Raw genomic sequence first — 21,081 nt, 5'->3', positions numbered from 1 at the left:
AGATCAATGTAGCTTCATCATGAAAAAATTAGAAATTGTTCAATACTGATTCGACATACATATAGTGGAAGGCTTAATGTTCTTCAAAGGCATGCATGCATGCAACTCAATAAAGTTCTGGTTTCGGTGGCATTTGTAATGCCCTAATGTCTCCTTCCAACATGCCCACAACCATGCCAATTGAAGGTCTATTTTCTGGCTTCGTTTGTATGCACCATAAACCGACCACTATCATTTTTCTTGCAATCTCTTCAGTCTCATAACTCATTCCAGAGATTTTCAAATTACAATACTTATCAAGGTTGTCATAAACCCAATGTGGAAAATAATTTTCACTAGTAGTGTCTGCTACTCTTGCATTATTGTAGTTCTTTCTTCCTCCAACCATTTCTAATACCATCATTCCGTAGCTATAAACATCAGACTTACTCGATATCGTCCCAAAGCTCCTGGAGAAGAGTTCTGGGGCAATATACCCTGGAGTTCCTCTCATAGCTATAGTTGAGATAATGCTGCCTTTTCGAAGGCACAGCTTGGCCAATCCGAAATCTGAAATTTTGGGACAAAAATTTTGGTCAAGTAAAATATTATGTGGCTTGATGTCAAAGTGAACAATCCGAGTTTTGCATCCTCGATGCAGGTACTCAAGGCCTCGCGCGATGCCTATTGCAATGTCGTATAACTTCTCCCAGCTTAGTTTGTTATCCTCCATGATCGAATTCTTACTAAAAATGAACTTGTCCAAGGATCCATTCGACATGAACTCGTAAACCAGAGCCCTCTTTGATCCCTCCAAGCAAAATCCAAGAAGAGCTACAATGTTGACGTGGGATGTTCTACTGATGCTGGCTACCTCATTGATGAACTCTTCTCCATTGCCTTTAGTTTCACTTAGGATTTTGACAGCGACGAGGCAGCCATCTCGGAGTGAACCCTTGAACACGGAGCCACAACCTCCTTCCCCGAGCTTGTCACTGAAAGACTTGGTCATTCTCTTTATTTCGGTGTAATTGTATCTCTTTGGAATTGTGGACTCGTACTGAAGTATGAAGTCTTGAATAGCTTGGTCTTTTCTCTCGCCTTGCTTTCTAAAATGTCGAAGGTAGATTAGGAAGAGACATGCAATTATAACGCCGACAATTACCCCTGCCATGGTTATAAATCACAGTTATTGAAAAAAGAAATGTGTGTATATATATATATATATGAACAATTAAATACTAATGATTTTGCTGCAATTTTCAAATTTTGTTTACCAAACACTAAACTATAATCACAGCTCCTGGAGCAATAATTTGAGTTTTCATGGAAGAACATAAACAAAGCAACTTTTGCATATGTTTTTGTTTGAAAACTTAACAATTTAATACTACTTACAAATGACATCTCCGATCATCCATCCTTTATATTGCTTCCTTCGACGACCACCTGCACCATATACAAATGTGTGAATCGATTTAAAGCAGTAACCATTCGGAAGAAAATCAATCCAAAGAACTAAAAAGGAATCGATCAACTTTAAGAGGCTAACTAGCTAGCTGCTGAAATTTTTAAAACCCCTGATGTATAGAGTGAAAAGAAAAAAAAACTAGCATGGACCAACCGGCCTTTTATTTTACATTTCATTTTGAAAAGTATGAAAATATTTTTAAATTAGCTTTCAAACTAAATTTAATAATAGAGCCGAGTCAAACTCTGCCTTTGGAATTGTAAGAGAAGAGAAGTTGAGAACGAGTACTATTGTGTATAGAATGGTCAAAAAGTTAGAACAAGCACGTTCTCTTCTGTTCTTCTGCAAAAGGAGATGGTTGTTACTTGTAAAATAACTTGTTCTGCACAGTTTCTTGAATCGGAATGATTGATCAATCATGAAGAAATACCAAAAAATTAAGAACAACGAACATATATAGTTATATACGTACATGGGGAGACACCGATTGTCCCGTCAGGACAGAAACAGGCGGCGGAAGCCAGCGTCTCATCGCCGATTGTGTTATATCCACAACGGCCACCTGACCTCTCGCAGTCGGCACAGTTGGCGCCGGCGTTGTCCCCCGTCCACTGAAGCTCGAACCCAGTCTGCAAAATTCCTGCGTACCTATCCACTAGCAGATTGGCACTTAAGTCGAACACATGGGATTGCAGGACCGGCGAAACCACCACTCCAGCGCAGTTCCGAGGGAGAGAGTTATCGTTCGAGATTTCCGAAAAGACATAACTAGACAGATTTCCCTTAGGTCCACCGTATCGAAGGCAGCGAATCATGTTATTTGACCACCCACTGTAGGTGTCGGTGCAGTTGAAGAAGAAGGTGAGATTGACGTTGGTGTAAGCGTATGCGAAACGTGTATTAGAACCCAGGGAGACGTTACGCCACACTCTGAAACAAGAGTACTCTGGCGCATGAAAGAAGATATCGTCGTCAGATAGGGAGATGACTCGGTCTGCGTAGTTGATGTTTAAGACTCTGTAGCTGTGGTCGCCGAGGCGGAGGATTGGGATGTGATCTTGGCAGCTTAGCATGAAGCTTTGGTGGCCGCAGTAGGAATTCGTCTGGTTAGGATCGTGGGAGAGCCAGAAGGGGTAGGAGACGTTGACGTTGCTGCAGGACGAAGACAGAGAGGTTGGGCAGGAGTAATCGCCGCACGATGGGATGGGAAAGAGCACGAGAAGGCAACTGAGGACGAGGAAGGCCAGAAGGAGAAAAGATACTGCTGCACCTGCCATGTCTGGCGATCACTTTGCTCAAGAAGAAACTTGTTTTTTATTGGAGGTGCTAACCGTGTTGATTTTTAGTGTATTATCAAGCGCAATGCTCATTCGTTATAATACCTAAAATTAGTAATTAAAAAATAAAAAAATAAAAAAATACATGTGAAGTAGTCTAGCAAGGAACTCGTCCGTCCCATTACCACATGAATACGTTCAAAACATTGAACACGTTCATGTAAAAGAATGTTATAACACCTCTTCATATTGTACATTAACATCTAAGGGATGTTATTAACATCCCATTAACAGAGCATTGCAGATGCTTTAAATCTTATCAATTTTGTCATGTTGTCATGTTCAAAAGACTATATACATCAGCTGTTGAAGTAGCGAAGAATTACCTGAAATAGTAATTAACGCTATGTATTTATTTTTATAATTAATTGCAAGAATAATCTAATAATTATCTGGATGTAATCGAATCGAATCAAATCGAATATTAAGAGATTTGAGTTCGAACTCGGTTCATTTTTCTTAAGCTCACGAGCTCGACTCAAACTTGATTCGAACTTTAGTTCTTAAACTTGAATTCGATCTGTAATGAACTTAAATAGTTTGTGATGGGCTTGAATTCGATTTGAAAAGTGCTCGTTTAAAAGTTAAATAAGTTTGATTCAAAAATAAATTATTTAATAGTTAAACGAATTTAATTCAAACTTGATTTATTAATATATATTATATATATATATATATATATTCATGACGATTTATTAATATATATAATATTTATTTCTTCATGAATATGTTCGTGAGTCTTTAAATGATTACATTCACGAGTTTCAGGTCCGGCTCAAGGCCAATTTTAATTAGGGCCCATTAACATTTAAAAAAATTATTTTAATAAAATTTTATTAGAGCCCCAACATTATTAAAAAAATTTATTAAGGTGTTGAACCTTATTAAAAAATTAAATTATTTTACTAATGCATGTATAGCTTATAGAATATTATTAAATATACCTTTAGTGCTTTTGTGCAGAATAAGAAAAAAAAGGTCACTCTTTAAAAATTTCATTGTAAATTGAAATACTTAATATAAATAAATACAAATGTGGGAGAAAACAAGAAGATGCAACAGGATTGTTTATCTGATTGGTTAGTAAAATATGAATTAGTTCATAGATCTTTGGGCTTCGATGGCCAAGGAATCGAATAGTACAAATAAAAATTGAGGATTGTGATTCCATTGCTGTCATTTCATATATATATATGGTTATAATTATTTATGCTCCTTTAGCCGAAATAATTTTTTTAAAATTAAAATTAATAAAGTTTTATTTATGTTCAATAATATTTTAAGAAAGATTAAATAATCTAATAATTTTATCAATTAAAAAAAATTTATTAACAAAACTTGAATATAAAAATTTAATTAATAATTTTGCATCTCAAAAAGTTAGAAAATTAAATTTTATATAAAATTCTAATTTTAAATTAATAGCTAGAAAATTAAATTTTATATCAAAATATATTTTATATAAAAGGGTGAAAAGGATGAGAAAAAATTTTATATTTAAAAAAATTATATTAAAAGTCTAAAAAAATTTTAACCTAGGGCCTCATGAAACCTTAGGCCCTGACGAGTTTATAAATCAAATATTGTTAAATTTAAGTTTGATTTGATAATATTTTTAAATTTAAAATTAAGTTTGAATTTGACTCGTCAATTTAATTAAACGAATTTGAATAAACTTTTTCGTGAATAGAGATCCGAATGACTCACGGACGACTTGACACGTTTACCCTCTTAATTATCAGAGTCAAGCATTTGGAGTTAACGGTCTGTAATGGAGAAAGGTTGCACAAGTTGACGAACAGTGAGAGAGAGAAGACCCGTGGTTCTTTCCGCCTACCGTGATCCTGAATCCTGTGGGCCCCGGCTCCAGCACATCAATGAATGAAAAGACCCCAAATCCAAAAGTCTTTATGGACCGAGATTTAATTGGCCCCACAGAGACTGGAAGAATAGTTTGTCACAGTCGCATTTATCAAGCCCACCAGCTGATTACCATTTAAATAAATAAATAAATATCAACTTTTTGTAAAAGAAAAATATTGCAAAGTGAGAAGGAAAAGAGAAAAGAAAAAAGAAAATCACATTTTTTTTAAGAAAAAAAAAAAAGCAAGAGTAAGAATATTATTAATATGAAGGCACGGAAGCAAAAACAGCGAGACGCTGACCTCGAGATAAAAAGAGAAGTCGCCTCTTATTCCCTCCAATTCAACCAATACTCCTTCCTTGCGAATCACCACCGCCTGGGAATGGCTGCTGTTCCGGTTGAGATCGGCTTCCGGATGCGTCATCGGACCAGTCAATATACAGGGGAAGAGAGGGGGTGCAACCGCCGGAGAGGGCCTCCACACCGAGGAAGGAGAGAGGATCAACCACCAGAAGGCCCTGAAACATCATAGGAGCACAGAGGTCATACTGGCGCCGGGGAGTCCCCGGACGGCCACTCCGACGCTCAAGTCAGCCCAGTCAGGAGGAAGAAGAAGTACAGTAAAAATGAAATTACTGTAATGAAATGCTCAGCCCAAAAAGATAAAAAGAGTGAGAGAGAGAAGAGAGAGCCTGGAGCCTCCCTCTATTTTCCTTTTTCCTCCCTTTTTATACCTTAGGAGCTCCCTTTTGTCATGATCGGAGAGGAGTTCTTTTTGTAGAAGGATGGACCCTTCCTCCAAAAGACCACCTCCCTCCATGATAATTGTTCCTTTAAAAGTATGATAATATATGGCATGGGGAAGATTACTCTATCATGTCACATCTCCAATTAATGCTTGACAATTCCTCTCACTGATGCTTTGACGAGGCTGCTTATCCTCTGTTGATTGCATGACTATTTATGACAAGGCATGGCTTTGAGAAGATCTTGATATGACAAAGCATGGTCTTGAGAAGACCTTGATATGACAATGAGAAGACCATTTCTGATAAGTCACATCCAAGGATGACTTTAAGCAGACTATTATGACGAGTCGCATGGGCTGAGTAGGCTGAGTGCCGAGTGGGCTGAGTGGAGCTGGCAAAGTTGAACTGCCGAACTGAATGTGCAGAACTGACTGCCGAGCCGAACTGAGCTGCAGTGGGCTGCCGAGGCGAACTGACTGCCGAGCCGAACTGAGCTGCAGTGGGCTGCCGAGGCGAACTGACTGCCGAGCCGAACTGAGCTGCAATGGGCTGCCGAGCCGAACTGACTGCCGAGCCGAACTGAGCTGCAGTGGGCTGCCGAGCCGAACTGACTGCCGAGCCGAACTGAGCTGAATGGCAGTGCTAGACTGCCGAACTGAAAGGGGGACCTGGGCTACCGAGTGGGCTGAACACCGAATGGGCCGAGTGGGCATAATCCTAGATGGGGGGCTATAACACCCATAACAGCTGCTGTATTCCGATCACCATCACCGCTTCTGCCTCTCCTCGTCCTCGTCTTTAATTGCCTTCTCATGCTCTTGCCCGTCGCCTCTCCCGGCGATTCCTCCTGCCCAAACTCGGAGTCGGAACCCTGCGGTCGCGTCGACATCTCCTACCCCTTCTTCAGCAATATATATTTACCTAATTTTTTGACTAGTAATATATATTTACCGGCCAAATAAGAATTCATCATAAAATTTTTTGGCTGATAATTATTTTTTCTCTGACGTCCCAACGGTTCCACGCAATCTCGCGACCATCTATATTGCGAAAGACACCCAGCATTATGAAAAAGATGCATATTAATTAATTGCCAGGTTAACTCGGGCAAGAAGACTCGCTCGTGACTTTTCCTTCTCCCTATTGCAAAATCAACACGCCAGTTTACTTGGACTGATAGTGATAAATATTTATGTGTTTTAAACAATTAGAAAAGCTATCACTGTAAATTCAAAATTACGTGTATTCGTATCATGATAATGTTTTTTTTCAAATATATTAGTTTATGGAATAATTAAATGTATAAAGCCTCTTTTTTTATGCCATTAAATAATGATATTTAAACCATTTTGAGCATACAAATTAAAAATGATTTAAATTTAGCTTACAAACTAGCCCATAGCATCGATTTTTAGTGTATTATCGAGTTGAATAAATCTTACCAATTTTGTCATGTTGTAATATTCAAAAGAGTATATGCATCAGCTGTTGAAGTAGCAAAGAATTACCTGAAATTGTGATTAACGCTGTGTGTTTGTTTTTATAATTAATTACAAAAATAATCTAATAATTATCTCGGCAATAATTTGTTAATCTTTTCAATAATTATCTCTGATTTTAAAATAGAAGATTAAATTTAGGTCCGCAAGCAAAATCTGGAGTCAAAAATTTATGACGGTTTGTAAAGTAATTTTTTTTTTTTTTTTTTTATGGAGAAAGTTCGCAGAAGTTGACGAAGAGTGAAAGAGCGACGACCTGAGGTCTTTCCTCCTACCGTGAGCCTGAATCCAGTGGGCCCCGCGCCAGCATATCAATGAATGAAAAGACCCGAACCCAAAAGTCTTTACGGACCGAGATTTAATTGATGGGACGCCACGCAAGCAATTGGCCCCACAGAGACTGGAAGAATAGTCTGTCTCACAGTCGCATTTATCAAGCCCACCAGCTAATTACCGTTTAAATAAATAAATAAATATCAACTTTTTGTAAAAGCAAAATATTGCAAAGTGAGAACGAAAGGAAAAAAAGAAAAAAAGAAAATCACATTTTTTTTAAAGAAAAAAAAGAGGAAGTGTAAGAATATTATTAATATGAAGGCACGGAAGCAAAAACAGAGACGCTCGACCTCGAGAGAAAAAGAGAAGTCGCCTCTTGTTCCCCCCAATTCCACCACTCCTTCCTTGCGAACCACCACCGCCTGGGAATGGCTGCTGGATTCCGATCACCATCGCCGCCTCCGCCGCCGCTTCTGCCTCTCCTCGTCCTCGTCTTTAATTGCCTTCTCGTGCTCTTGCCCGTCGCCTCTCGCGGCGATTACTCCTGCCCAAACTCGGAGTCGGAACCCTGCGGTGACGTCAACATCTCCTACCCCTTCTGGCTCTATAATGAGTCGAACCAGATCTGTCCCTACCGCGGCTACCAAGGCTTCATGTTGACCTGCCAAATTGACATCCCGATCCTGCACCTCGGTGAGCACAACTACAACGTCACACACATCGACTACGCTGAGAAAGTCGTTTACCTCGCCGACGACGATATCGTCTCTCCCTTGCCTGAGTTTTGTCCCAGACCCCGCCATAATGTCACCTGGCCTTCCAACGTATCTTTATCCTACGTCGACACCGAAACCAATCTCACCTTCTTCTTCAACTGCAGTAATTCCGACAGTAGATGGTCAACTAACAGGATCTTCTGTCTACACGATGGGGGAATCAATTATAGTTATGTCTTCCATAGATATCCGAACGAAGACGTCTCCACTTTGGGCTGCAGTGAAGTGGTGGTTTGGCCGATCCTGGAACCCTATGGGGGGCATGAGCTTGGGGAAGAATATGCACGAGTACTGCAGGAGGGGTTCAAGCTTCATTGGACGAGGGGCATCAACGGAAATTGTCCTGACTGCGAGAAGTCAGGTGGCCGTTGTGGGTATAATACAACCGACGATGCTACTCTCGCTCCCACCTGTTTCAGGTCGGGCGGAGAGGTTGAAGTCCCCCAACGTACGTTTACATATCTTATTCCTTGTTATTTTACTTCTTCTGCTCGACCCTTTTAGAATTTCCCCTGCTATTGTTCAATTAATGAAATTTATTCATACAACTAATTTTTCATCTGGCCACCTGAATACTCCCCTAGAACCTATGGCTAGAAATGCTGGATTCAATTGATTATGAGGGTACCTTCAGTTTGTGTGATATGTAAAAGAAGTGGGCTGGCCCCTTCGACTATCGTTACTGAATTTAATGTCCAATTAAGGGCGAGACTTCATTTTTCTTCCATAGACTGAGAAAGGTGATGCGACATGTACATAGAAAAATGGCCTCACTGACCAACAACTCTTCCAGAGGTTGCTTTTGACCTGGTCAGATTTAGAATACTAGTCATCAGGTCAAGGTATGCTTGTAATTATGGAACTTAGTTGATGTTTGTTACTAGGTTCTGTTTCTATACAATACACACATGTACACTGTTTTGAGAAGGATGGTGTTCAGTGGTTCTAGTTGATGCACTGGTTCATTTATCTTGTTGGCGATACTTTTCATACGTATTTTCTTGTATAAGCGCTTTCTTTCATTGATATAGTTGTATAGACTTTAATTGCAAGATAAGATTCACGTACTTGGGTTGAATATTTGGGATCCCATGATTTCTTCTTGTTGTTTGGTTATCTATTTGCAGGTTTAAAATGATTGGGAAATCTTCTCAATCGACCTTATTGTTTCTGATGTTCTCAAAGAATTTTTCTGGTTGTCTCTTGCAGGTGACAGAAGCAAGAACCGTACAGCATTGATAATTGGAATTGTAATAGGCAAGTAAAAAGTTGGCTCAAAATTAATCAATATTCTTATTTAAGTTTCTGGTAGCTGTAAAAACCTTTTATTCAATGAATACTAATTGACAAAACACGACTAATGAATTTCCGTTCTTCATTTTATTATTGATTAGCTTGGGTAGCTTGGAAAACACCAGATTGATTTTACTCGAATTGCCTGATTGTTACTTTAGACGTAAACCTATTTTTGTGGTTAATTCAAATTGAAAACCAGTGCTTCTGCATGAAAGATTGACAAATAGCACCTATCACATCACGAACTCTTGCTATCAAATTTGATTTTTTATGTTTATTTGATAAACAAAAAATTGCCTCATCTATAAATTGGCTATGGTCAGGAGATTGGTAACACTATTCTCTACAAAATTTTCAGTACTTGAAGCCTCGACTTTTATTTCTTTAACATAGTCTCTGCTAGTTCTATGTTGCTTAGCATTGCATCTCATACTCGTGATCCATACATATCAGGTGCTTTGGTAGCAGTTGGGCTGCTCTGTGCTAGCATTCTCTTCTGCAGGTACAGGAAGAAACGAAACTATTTAACAGCCTCGAAAACCTTCACTAGCAGTGCCTCTTCGGGGCCATCATCCATGGACCCTGAAAAATATAGTGTCCATTTCCAGACCAACCTCTTCTCATATGATGAGCTACAGGAGGCCACCAATGGCTTTGATAAAGAACTGGGAGATGGAGGCTTTGGCACAGTTTATAAAGGTTTTGAAGAAAATAGATACTTTAAACTTGTTTCAACAAAGCTTATCTTTTGTTAATTTTAGCTCAAAATTTTCTCTCCAGGAAAGCTTCGAGATGGCCGCGTCGTTGCTGTCAAACGTCTATATGAGAACAACTGCAGACGGCTCGAGCAGTTCATGAATGAGATTGAAATCCTTTCTCGTGTTCGTCATCAGAACCTTGTCGACCTATATGGCTGGACCTCGCGCGATAGTAAAGAGCTCCTGTTGGTTTACGAGTTTGTGCCAAATGGCACAGTGGCCGACCACCTCCATGGATCCAGGGCTAGGGAGGGAATACTAACATGGCCAATGCGCCTAAAGATCGCCATTGAGGCAGCAGAAGCTCTTGCCTACCTTCATGCAATTGATCCCCCAATCATTCATCGAGATATCAAAACTAGCAACATTTTGCTCGACAGCAGCTTCCATGTAAAAGTTGCAGATTTTGGACTCTCACGTTGGTTCCCCACCGACGCCACACATGTCTCTACTGTGCCACAGGGAACACCAGGATACTTGGACCCAGAGTACCACGAGTGTTACCAGCTCACGCACAAGAGCGATGTGTATAGCTTTGGAGTTGTGCTTGTAGAACTCTTATCCTCCAAACCTGCTGTGGATTTCACTCGGCATCGAAAAGAGATCAACCTGGCTAACTTGGCACTAAACAGAATCCAAAACGGTGAACTCGACCAATTGGTGGATGAATACTTGGGATATCAATCGAATCAAGCTGCAAGGAAGACGGTCACAATGGTAGCTGAAGTGGCATTCAGGTGTCTACAAGTTGATGGGGACATGAGGCCACCCATGAAGGAGGTCCTTGAGGTATTGATAGCGATACAGAAGGAGGGGCACAAAGTATCAAACGGAGGAAAGGAAGCCGGTGACACTGAAGACGATGCAGGACTGCTGAAGAATATTGCACCAATGTCGCCGGATACTGTAATGAACCAGTGGGTCAGTAGCACGGCCACTACACCAAACACTAGCAAGAACTAGATCCTGTAATGTTTCTTCTATATTTGCATTTGCCTAGGAGAAAACAGATTTCCACTAAACACACATTTCTTATACTTCAGCATTGAATTTGATTAAAGGAATGTACATAGTTAAAAGAGTTTGTTTATGTTCTATGCATTGGCATATCCTTATGAAAGAATTTGATAGATCATTGGTAATATTTTGGTTTGCTGAAATGAGTCGAGAATGATCAATTCTACTCTTTTGTCACTTGTTTGCAATGAAATGTTCCAGTATTAAGCCTTCCTACAAAACTATGAATATCATTTTTCAGCAACTCAAATTCCCATTTTGACAGGTTCAAGGATGAATACTTCAGAAAAACCAGTGAAAAAAATTTCATGCAACATTATAAAATATCTGAGCAATGAAATTAAATAACATTTTATTTCTCTGGATTTTTGTCAAATGCCTTTGTTTGTTTAGGGTTTTGGATTTAAGGGGAACACTCCATTGCAAAAGTGTTAATTCGAGCAAAAAAGAAAATCTTAAAATTTTTTATATTGGATTGTGGCAATTCTAAACCCGAACTCCGAAACCCATTAAATACAAATCCGAATGTCACAAATTCTATGCATTCGTTGAATTGAGAAATCCGGCGCCGGATCGAGACTGTGGCGGTCCTCCTCCTCCTCCTCCATCTCCGTCACTGATCGACTAGAAAAAGGTTACGAGCTTCCAAACCTGCTGTAAAGCTGCGATTCTGATAATTAGGCTCCTGAGACCGGCCCTTTTGATCGCGGCAACATGTACCAATGGCGGAGGTTCGAGTTCTTCGAGGAGAAATCCGCAGGGAAGGCTATGCTCCCGAGCGAGATCAGCGGACGCGGCCGAATTGCCGTCAGCTGTGATGACGGCATGGCTGGCCTCCTCGATCTAGGCTTCAAGCTCTCGTACGCGTTCCAAGCCCACACTACCTCGTACTTTTCACCCAGCAGCTCAAGGTTCGTACAAAAAATCCCTATACATTTTTCTTTTTATAAAAAATCGTGAATCACGGAAGATTAGTTGCTTGTGGATAAAAAGGGTTCCATACAAGGGGGAAAGAACGGATTTCAAATATCATGGTTGGTGAAGATGAAGGCTTTAGATGCACCAACTAAATTCCATGCAACAGGATGGGTGAATGCATTTGGAAAAAATAAAGGTTGCTTGATCAGGATTTTTGTAAATTCAATTCTTTAAAATTGATGGTAAAGTTGTGTACATGGTTAAGCATGTATAAGAATTCACTTGTTTCAAGAGGTCTAAGACTTTCTTTATTGATATAAAGACTTTTTCTTTAACTGTCATTTTGTTTCTGATTTGTTGTTCCTTTAACCGAGACAAATTGATCAACTTTTAGTTTAGTTTGGTTGAACTGCCACAGCTATGAAATGACATACTTCAAAATTGATTTGGTTGACAACCAAACATCTTATAACCAGGTTTTACTTTTCAAACTCAAAAACTTCCTTATCTATTTAATTGTTTAATAAGTTTTTAGAACTTCATTTTCTTATATCTAGTGCTTATATGAAACCAACCTTTTATCTAGTTCCTCACTTTTTCAGCTTATTCTGTATGTTGAGGATATTTACATGATAAATTTGCAAGTTTTTGTTGGTTTCAATGGTGATTCTAATCTTTTCACAAAATATTGCTGTTCATCAATCCACCTCACTATCATGTTGAGAATATCTCCTAATTTTGTTCTGTTACTTGAGGTTTGTACCCCCATAGATTTCATATCTGTCGTGCACACCGATATGATTTGTTTAGTCAAACAGATCGAGTTAGTGAAATAAGAGTTGGCTATAATGCTTCAAACATGAACAGTGCAATAGGAGAAACTAAAAACATATGAACCCAAATCCACCTCACTAGTGTTCATAACTCAAATCTCACCTAGAACATCTACCATAATGTCAGAACGTCAAAACATATTAATCAAATTCAGTTCAGAATTTGATTAATATGTTGTATTTGTTTGTTCAATTTAGTTGAACATGAGAAAAACCTCGAGGTCAAGAAGCTACCTAAGAAAGTAGTTTCTGAAAATATTCTTCTTTCAGAATAAACTTTGGTATGGAAAATAAAGTCCATTCCTCCTACAAATCTTAATCTTCAAATGATATTCGTATTTTCACCGAAGTAAAGTTTTACACAAATACATTGGCTCGCAGGTTGCTGGATATCCAGTAGGGATGCCACCCTGAATCCCTACAAAGTAGCTAACCATGAATAGTAAATAGATGATTACCAAAGGCAATTCTCGATGACTGCTACAGTGATTTCCTTCAAAGTTCCCTGAAAGTAAAAGGCTCAAATTATTCAGCTTTATGAAAGCCTAAAGACAAAGCCTCGCCGTAACAAAGGCATTTGGATTGTATTTAGTAAAATTGCTAAAAATTCAGGAACTCATTTTCGTTTTAAAGTGGCCAATGTTCAAAACGGGTATCAGGAAGTGAATAGGTTATTTTCCAAGCTGTATAAGGGCCTGAAAGAACCTAAACTAGAAATGTGGAGTGTTGCATGTCTCACCGGAGAATGGTCCTTCAGCCCAAGAGATAGCACCAAAGGCCTAGAAGAGCCAGAGCCACTGCAAAAAGGTATGATAGACGCTATCAGGAAAATCAGCGCCACTAGCTTGCTATCTTTACTCAAAAGTGAACTGAATAAAATTTCATAGCTTTTAACTAACAATTGTTGAATACCATTCCTGTATATATCTTGCTGCAATGTGCAACCAATAAACATCTGATGAGTGAAATTAGAAATTATATTACAGCTTCTTATATATATATATATATATATACTCTCGTGAACAACCACCAGAAAGAACAGAAGTAATAGAGAAGTGATTATATGATTATATATATATAATTATGGATTAATTGGTTCCTAATGGATTCTGGTTAGCTCACAATTCCTAAAGTGTAAACCATTACGAGTGTGTTAAATTAAAACTCTGCCAAATAACTTGAAGAAGAAAAGAGTCCTCCTGAAATATCATCTTGTACCATCAAAGGAACAATGCTCAAAAGAACCATACTTATTCCACCAAAATATGAAATAAATATCTTCTTTTTTTTTCAAAAAAAAAATGACAAATACGGTTAGCTACAAGCATAGTTTTCGAACACTGTATTTTGTGTGTGTCAGGAATCAGTAACTAGCATGGACCAATACATTGAACATCCATATTTTAGCATACAGGAAGAAAACTAACCTTATATGTTCGATCAATTGGCGACCGCAGGCAAGAAGCCATGGCTGTTTGTGAAATGAAGATTAATGGCATTGCAACCAATATAACAACACTTGTCTTGGCCAATAAAAGATTTCCTCTTACCTCATCTCTTTTACCAAAAATGACAGTGACACTGAAAGTTGGCTCAGTGGATACACTTTCCTCCTTCCTAACACCATAAAAAATACATCGATCCTTAAGGATAGAAGTTTATGGGGAAATAGAAAAATACTTGCAAATGTACGAGTGATTTCAATGTCAAGTTGCATAAAAATGACAAGGAAACATTATTCCTTAACAAGGGTGATCCAATGGAATCGGTGTCATTAATGGGAAGGGAGTACCATACTAGAATGAAACAATGTGTTAATAGCTCAGTATGCTGGTTGCGATTTTGCCTCATTCAACAGGATATGGGGAGTCATATTTGACCCAACTATACCCTAGTATGGTCCACTATCTATGAAAATGAAGTAGAGAAACAACAATCAATCAAGGATAGCATCTGTCAGGAAAATACAAAGGACCCAAGTACAATATTATTAATATTTAAAGACTACTCCATAAATAAAGACCTTGATAGTAAATGTTGACCATTTGAAAATTCAAACATGATCCACCCTTCACTTATGTCTCAAATCCTCCCTCCACATCTCAATAGGTAAACTAATTAATCTTCTCCAAATGAGAATAACAAAGGGAGTAAGGGTTCCTTGAAGCCACTTATCATTTCTACTCCCAAAGTAAATGTGATAAAAAACTTTGAACACAAATAACAGAATTGAAAACATTTCATTGCACGTAATAGAAACTAAAATAGCCACCTGCAATTAGAAGCCAAAAAGAACATCTAGCTTCAAAAAATAAAATGAAAAATTTCTAGGTCAAGCTTCTATAAAGGATAAACACATCTTACTAATTGATGTCTAATTTAATTTATTATATTATGAAACCCACAAACAGATATTAACATGGGAATATATTTGTATTAACCTAGGATTTGTACATCCAAACTGAAAAGTAGAGATATATGACATAATAAATTTATATGGTCAGATTTTTAATCCAGTAAGAAAAATTTCTCACCTAGCATGCAATATGGTCCCCATGCATCCGATCTGGGTTACTATGACCTGAGGTACTTTGTTGTTAGCACCAAATATTTCTTCAACCAAGGAGGTAAAGTAATCATACTAACCAGAAATTTGTCATCATACTTACAGATAACAATGTCTGTTTTATTCCCCTACAAGGTAAAAGGAAAAAAAATCCAACAAATTTAATATACCTGCCAATATATTGTTAAAATACATTTTACATATGCATATAAGATGATGAATTGTATAGCAAAAATGAAAAGCATATTATACTGACATCACTGGATGAGGTTGACAGATTTTACTTATATACTTGTATATATAGATAGATAGTATACATATAGACACACACATATACACATAGAATAATTGATTATGCAAGAGAATGCAACAAGAGCAATGAGTCATCTTAAACATCCATTCAAGATCATGCATTATAAAGGTATATCACACTGACATCAATGAATGGGTGAAAACAATTCTCTTTTAGTTCATATTTTACATACAAACAAACATATTATCAGTATGTGTGTGTATGTTGTGCCCCTCTATTAAGCTCAATGCAGATATCACATAATATTCAAATATACCTTAGCCACATACAAAAATTGATTAGGCAAGCAAACGCAACAATAGCAACGTGTTTACTGTCTTAACAAACAATAAATAAGTATCAGTGCACTGAAGACACACTGTTAAATGTTATGAGAGCTCATTATGCACCTATATCGATCCTGAAGATCCAAAATTAGTTGTATCGATGACTTCCCAGAACAGAGCAGATACAATCATTTAATGGCACAAACAAGTATATAGAATCATCATCATCAAGCTATGTTAGTCACAATAACAGTTACATAGACATATTTCTATTAATTGTTAAACTGAAAAACAATGCTTACATCAAAAAATTTTAATCAAATGAAAAAAAGAGTTGAAATTCCAGAAAGCAATATTTGATAATGTGCAGCCAAAATGTGCTTATATTGAACTGGAGAGTTTCAAATTTATTTGGTTAATTTTCAATGCCAATAAGGATGCACATAGAAACAACTGAACCAAGCATTTTTTGCATCAACAACAATAGCCATGTAGCGTAGTACATGCAAAATCTCACAAACCTTGATATCCAAAGAAACGGACTTGTGCGTGACAGGAAATCGAGTAGGTTGGGACGAATCCATCTTGCACTCTATTTGCCTCTGAGGATCTATATACCAAAAAGATGCTGCAATTCTACAATCGCATAGTGAAAAACTAAGAGCAGCAGCATTTTTTTTTTAAAAAAAAAAAAACACGACTTATGAGCAATTCCTGGAAGCAGGTACTTCACTGTCAGATGATGAACAGTAAGACCGGACACCCAGCTGGAGAAGCCGAAAGCGAAGCAGTCTGGTTATCGTATGGGTGTTCTCGAGCAGCTTGCTCACCGGCGAACGATGCTCGCTGATCCAGTAGGCGGGCGGCCTGTCGCAAGGAATTGCTTCATCCAGGGTTCCAGTGGGGGCGCCGAAGAAGACTCTAATCAATGTTTTAGGCCCGGCCCACTCGGCCCATCATTAGCAAACGCGCAGTCAAGTTTATTAGGTTGGAAGTTTTCACTTTGCCCCTCCAATAAATCTATCTCTTTACAAAGACTTCTTCGTTAAAAGTCAAGTTTATTGTTTATATATTATACAAAGACTTCGTTAAATTTTCAAGTAGTTTCAAGAACATTTTTAAAAATACAACAAAATTATAGGGGCAAAGTGAAGGAATGTTTTTTTAATTATAATCATCTTTAACTGCCATAATAGGTTTTTATATATAGTTTCTTTTGGGTAAAAATTAAAAGGATATTTTTTTATATCTTTCTGTGTAATGGCGTAGCTATCTTCAAGTTCGATCTATCTTTCTTGATTTTAAATTTAAATTTTAAATTGGTCGGACGAAATTAAAATAACTATTTTTAAAGAAAATTTAGATTGAATGCGCTCTTTAGAATTTCTTCTCAGACACCACTTAACTTGTCATCTTTGAAGATTTATGATTTGTCTAAAGATATTAAACAAGATAAAAAATATTTTTGATTTTTAATTTTCACATACTATATATGTCATAGCAATTATGAAATCGTAATTATCTTTTAGTATTATAGCAGCTATTACAATATTAATTTGACTTGTTCATATGACATTTATGTTGTAGTAGTTTTGAAATTGTAATTGCTACAACTCGTTATAACAACTATGATTTTATAGTTGCTACAATACATATTTAATTAGTTCACCTAATATTAATGTTATAGCAATTGTGAAATTATAGGTATTATAACATTTTATTAGCTACAACTCGAACTTATTTGTTCACAAAATATTTGTATTATAACAATTATAATTTTATAGTTATTACAATGTCAACTTCTAACTTCGACACTAAATATAATAAAAATAATAAAAATTAAAAATCAAAAGGGCACTAAGGAGAAACCAAGATTAAAATTTTTTTCTTATATGTGTGATAGGTTTAGACAAAATAGTAAAACTCTAGAAATGACAAATTAAATGGTACATAAGAAAAAAATTTTAAATTGATCAAATTGAAATAAATTGATAGAGAGGAAGTTGAGAATAGGATAGACAAGTGGTGCGGTTGGATTGATCATTGAAGACGGGATGGGATGAGCAAATCATAGATTTTGGATAGATTTCAAATTAGAGTAGAAAAAAGAATTCAAAAGGACATGTGTCGGACGTATAATTTTTTCTAAAAAAATCAATTTTAATCTCACTCGATCAATTCGGTATTTAAACTTGAAATTGCTTATTTTTAAAAAAAAATAATCAAATTTAATCTCACTTGATCAATTTAGAATTTAAATTTGAAACTAACCAATTAAAAAAAATAAAAAATCGACTTAACAATATACTTAAAAATAATTATGTTATAAATTATAAAGAGACTAGTTGGTAAGATGCCTTTTGATAAAAAAAAATTAAAAAAGGACATCTTTTTTTATGATTCCAATATTAAAAAATGCCCTTTTGGTATCTACCAAAGTTTATTTTATGATTCGATGCGTAAATAAACAATAAAAAAATTCATTATCCGCTGATTTATAAGAGAAGCTAGAGCACTAGTATCGTCAAAGTAGGCGTGGAATTTGCACAACAACAAGCATGGGCTTGCCGCATGTTCTTGCTCTGCCTTTCCCTGCACAAGGCCATGTCATTCCCCTCATGGAGCTCTGCTACTGCTTGGTGGATCATGGCTGCAAGGTCACCTTCGTCAACACTGAATTCAACCACAAACGCGTCATCGCCGCGTTGTCGGCAGAGAGCACCGTGCACCAGGTCGATCTGGTCTCGGTTCCTGATGGAGTAGAGGCGGAGGAAGATCGGAACGATCTAGCGAGGCTGACGGAAGCAATCCTGAACACCATGCCCCGGTGCTTGGAGGATCTGATCGAGAAGAGCAACGAAACAGCGGATCCGATGACTTGCATGTTGGTGGATAAGGGCATGGGATGGGCTCTCGAGGTTGGCCGGAAGAAGGGTCTCCGGTCCGCCGCGTTCTACCCGGCGTCAGCCCAGATGGCGGCCACGTTACTGAGCCTTCCGGAGTTGATTTCGAGAGGGGTCATTGATGCAGATGGTGATTGATCGATCAAGAACATACAAAAAAAAACAAAAACATCCTGGCAGTTTTTCATCTTGATCTTGCAAAATTAATAACAACAATCTTCGCAGGTACGCCTGTCCCAGAACATGAGACGTTCCAGCTCGGTCCCGGGATGCCATCTATCAACGCAGCCCACTTGATGTGGAACGTGAAAGGAGACGGAAGAAGCAAAGAAATAGTCTTCAACTACTTCCTCAACAGCAGCAGAGTCCTTGACGTCGTGGATTTCATCGTCTGCAACTCCTTCAAAGAGCTCGAAGAGCCGACCTTCTCCTACGCCCCAAAGATTCTCCCCATCGGGCCATTGCTCACCGGCCTCCGGCCGAGCTGGGCCGTGGGTCACTTCTGGCCGGAGGACGCAGCCTGCCTGTCGTGGCTCGACGAGCAGCCGCCGGGTTCTGTCGTCTACGTGGCTTTCGGGAGCTTCACCGTCTTGGACCGCAGTCAATTCCAGGAACTCGCGCTCGGGCTGGAGGCGACTGGGCGACCGTTCTTGTTGGTGATCCGGCCCGATCTCACCGGCGACTGGGCCGACGCTTATCTGGATGAATTCAAGGACCGTGTTGGAAACAGAGGGATGATGGTGGCTTGGGCGCCGCAACAGAATGTGTTGGCCCACCCTTCCGTTGGTTGCTTTGTGTCTCACTGTGGCTGGAACTCCACCATGGAAGGCGTCAGGAACGGGAAGCTCTTCCTTTGCTGGCCATACTTTGTCGACCAGTTTCTGAACCAGAGCTACATTTGCGACCACTTGGAAGGTGGGTCTGAGCTTGACGCCCGACGAGAATGGGATCGTCCAACGGGAACAGCTCAAATCCAAGGTGGAAGAACTGCTTGGGGATGCGGAGATGAGGGCAAGAGCATCGTTGTTGAAGGAGAAAGCCCAAAGGAATATTAACCCAGGGGGGGTTTCATTCCAGAATCTTAAGAGGTTCATCGATGCTATCAAGGCGAATGCTTAATCTAGATTTAATGCATGCTTAATCTATGTATTGATTGATGTACCAAGATCCTCCATGTGTGTTCGAAAATAATGCTCGTTCTCACATTTTAATCCAAAATTAACCATTGTTGTTGTTTGAGTTCTACCAACGTGTGGCTAGTTTCTCACCATCTATCTTATATAAACACTCCTCCTTTTCAAAATGCAAAACAAGAACAAATAAGAATAAAACAAAAAAACAAAAAAACGCAAGCAAAGGAAAAGGAGAAAGAAAAAGGCATGGAGAAGTCGAAGAAGACATGTGTTGTTTCTTCTTTCTCCATCTCCATCTTTCTCTTGTTGCTCATTGTCACCTCCTCCATGATGACGTCGGTCGCTGCTGAAAACATCAGCTACAAGGCTCTTCACAGCGGCGATAAAACACCTTGCTCTCGTCGAGGCACCTCCTACTTCAACTGCCACGGAGAAAGCGAGGCCAACCCCTACAAACGTGGCTGCTCTAAACTTACAGAGTGTCGAGGCGACTCATTAGGCCAATCATGATGATAATGATGATATAATTAAAGTGATGAGTTTGTTTGTTCTTCCAACCAAAATATAAATATAAAGTGATGCATGTATCCTTTATTTATTTCAATAATATATATTGCATGTTAATTCTGGTAATTGAAATGGAAGCAAATAAGGATTAATCCGTTTGTAGCCTTTAAATTGTGATTGAGTTTGATGATTTATCCATCAAACGACTATGGTTTGTTTACATAAAATTTGAGTTCATGTAGTTCATGTTAGAAACAATATGAAACATCCAAACTCAATCAATGATGTATCTATAATCAATGATGTATCTATAATAAAATCTAGTTATCATCAAACCTAAGTCGAAAGTCAATGCCATTACGTTTTATTTATCGTCAGATTTTCTACTATCTTGATCTCAATGGAAAAGAGTCCAAGGAAGAAGAAGATCAAAGTCAAAATATCCAAAATAAATGAATTCTTCTCTTCTTATACCAAAGCTTATCCCAAGTACCATTCATCATAAAGTCCATTACCTAACAATCTATTAATATTATAACCACATTATTGGATCTACACCTTAAATTCATATTCATTTATATAAACCTCCTTTGTACTTCAAGCATTATATCATTTAATGT

The 21,081-nt window shown here is 38.1% G+C and overlaps 4 protein-coding genes across 6 annotated transcripts; 2 read left to right on the top strand and 2 right to left on the bottom strand.

Moving 5' to 3' along the window:
• Positions 1 to 87: 87 nt before the first annotated feature.
• Positions 88 to 2,727, bottom strand: LOC141838937 (LEAF RUST 10 DISEASE-RESISTANCE LOCUS RECEPTOR-LIKE PROTEIN KINASE-like 2.4). The gene is made up of 3 exons (XM_074726569.1): positions 1,923 to 2,727; positions 1,378 to 1,428; positions 88 to 1,146 (listed from the first exon to the last, which is right to left on the bottom strand). Exons 1-3 carry the CDS (start codon positions 2,725 to 2,727, stop codon positions 107 to 109), a joined length of 1,896 nt encoding a protein of 631 aa, XP_074582670.1. The 3' UTR covers positions 88 to 106.
• A 4,778-nt stretch (positions 2,728 to 7,505) lies between these two features.
• LOC141839098 (LEAF RUST 10 DISEASE-RESISTANCE LOCUS RECEPTOR-LIKE PROTEIN KINASE-like 1.2) lies at positions 7,506 to 11,129 on the top strand. The gene is made up of 4 exons (XM_074726761.1): positions 7,506 to 8,399; positions 9,161 to 9,208; positions 9,701 to 9,946; positions 10,028 to 11,129. Exons 1-4 carry the CDS (start codon positions 7,604 to 7,606, stop codon positions 10,966 to 10,968), a joined length of 2,031 nt encoding a protein of 676 aa, XP_074582862.1. The 5' UTR covers positions 7,506 to 7,603; the 3' UTR covers positions 10,969 to 11,129.
• Positions 11,130 to 13,008: 1,879 nt separating this feature from the next.
• On the bottom strand, positions 13,009 to 16,816 carry LOC141841021 (uncharacterized). Of its 3 annotated transcripts, XM_074729143.1 has the most exons (9): positions 16,652 to 16,816; positions 16,440 to 16,554; positions 15,420 to 15,467; positions 15,308 to 15,354; positions 14,324 to 14,390; positions 14,201 to 14,244; positions 13,513 to 13,570; positions 13,205 to 13,278; positions 13,009 to 13,160 (listed from the first exon to the last, which is right to left on the bottom strand). In XM_074729143.1, exons 2-8 carry the CDS (start codon positions 16,500 to 16,502, stop codon positions 13,228 to 13,230), a joined length of 378 nt encoding a protein of 125 aa, XP_074585244.1. In that variant the 5' UTR covers positions 16,503 to 16,554; positions 16,652 to 16,816; the 3' UTR covers positions 13,009 to 13,160; positions 13,205 to 13,227. The 3 variants fall into 3 exon arrangements, with proteins under 3 accessions (XP_074585244.1, XP_074585243.1, XP_074585242.1); XM_074729142.1 differs by having other exon boundaries at positions 13,009 to 13,278; positions 16,647 to 16,816; XM_074729141.1 differs by having other exon boundaries at positions 13,009 to 13,278.
• A 1,645-nt stretch (positions 16,817 to 18,461) lies between these two features.
• Positions 18,462 to 20,106, top strand: LOC141840243 (UDP-glycosyltransferase 83A1-like). The gene is given in 3 exon segments (XM_074728173.1): positions 18,462 to 18,951; positions 19,047 to 19,729; positions 19,731 to 20,106. Coding segments are annotated over 3 exon segments (1,368 nt in total). The 5' UTR covers positions 18,462 to 18,476; the 3' UTR covers positions 19,941 to 20,106.
• Positions 20,107 to 21,081: the final 975 nt, after the last annotated feature.

This window comes from Curcuma longa, chromosome 11 (assembly GCF_044706935.1).
Source record: "Curcuma longa cultivar G26 ecotype Majalengka, Jawa Barat chromosome 11, ITB_CL_G26_1.1, whole genome shotgun sequence".
NCBI classification, from domain to species: domain Eukaryota; kingdom Viridiplantae; phylum Streptophyta; class Magnoliopsida; order Zingiberales; family Zingiberaceae; genus Curcuma; species Curcuma longa.
Note: the sequence above shows the minus strand (reverse complement) of the source record. Positions and strands in the feature narration are given on the sequence as shown.

Excerpts from the sequence above, each read along its gene's own strand:
- LOC141838937 (XM_074726569.1), bottom strand. The coding sequence starts at position 2,727 with ATGGCAGGTGCAGCAGTATCTTTTCTCCTTCTGGCCTTCCTCGTCCTC. Across the intron at positions 1,429-1,922 it reads GACAATCGGTGTCTCCCCAT|GTGGTCGTCGAAGGAAGCAA; the intron begins GTACGTATATAA and ends TATATGGTGCAG. Across the intron at positions 1,147-1,377 it reads GATGATCGGAGATGTCATTT|GGGTAATTGTCGGCGTTATA; the intron begins GTAAGTAGTATT and ends TAACCATGGCAG.
- LOC141839098 (XM_074726761.1), top strand. The coding sequence starts at position 7,604 with ATGGCTGCTGGATTCCGATCACCATCGCCGCCTCCGCCGCCGCTTCTG. Across the intron at positions 8,400-9,160 it reads AGAGGTTGAAGTCCCCCAAC|GTGACAGAAGCAAGAACCGT; the intron begins GTACGTTTACAT and ends TGTCTCTTGCAG. Across the intron at positions 9,209-9,700 it reads GATAATTGGAATTGTAATAG|GTGCTTTGGTAGCAGTTGGG; the intron begins GCAAGTAAAAAG and ends CATACATATCAG.
- LOC141841021 (XM_074729142.1), bottom strand. The coding sequence starts at position 16,502 with ATGGATTCGTCCCAACCTACTCGATTTCCTGTCACGCACAAGTCCGTT. Across the intron at positions 14,245-14,323 it reads TTTTTGGTAAAAGAGATGAG|CCATGGCTTCTTGCCTGCGG; the intron begins GTAAGAGGAAAT and ends TTTCACAAACAG. Across the intron at positions 13,571-14,200 it reads CAATTGATCGAACATATAAG|TGGCTCTGGCTCTTCTAGGC; the intron begins GTTAGTTTTCTT and ends ACCTTTTTGCAG.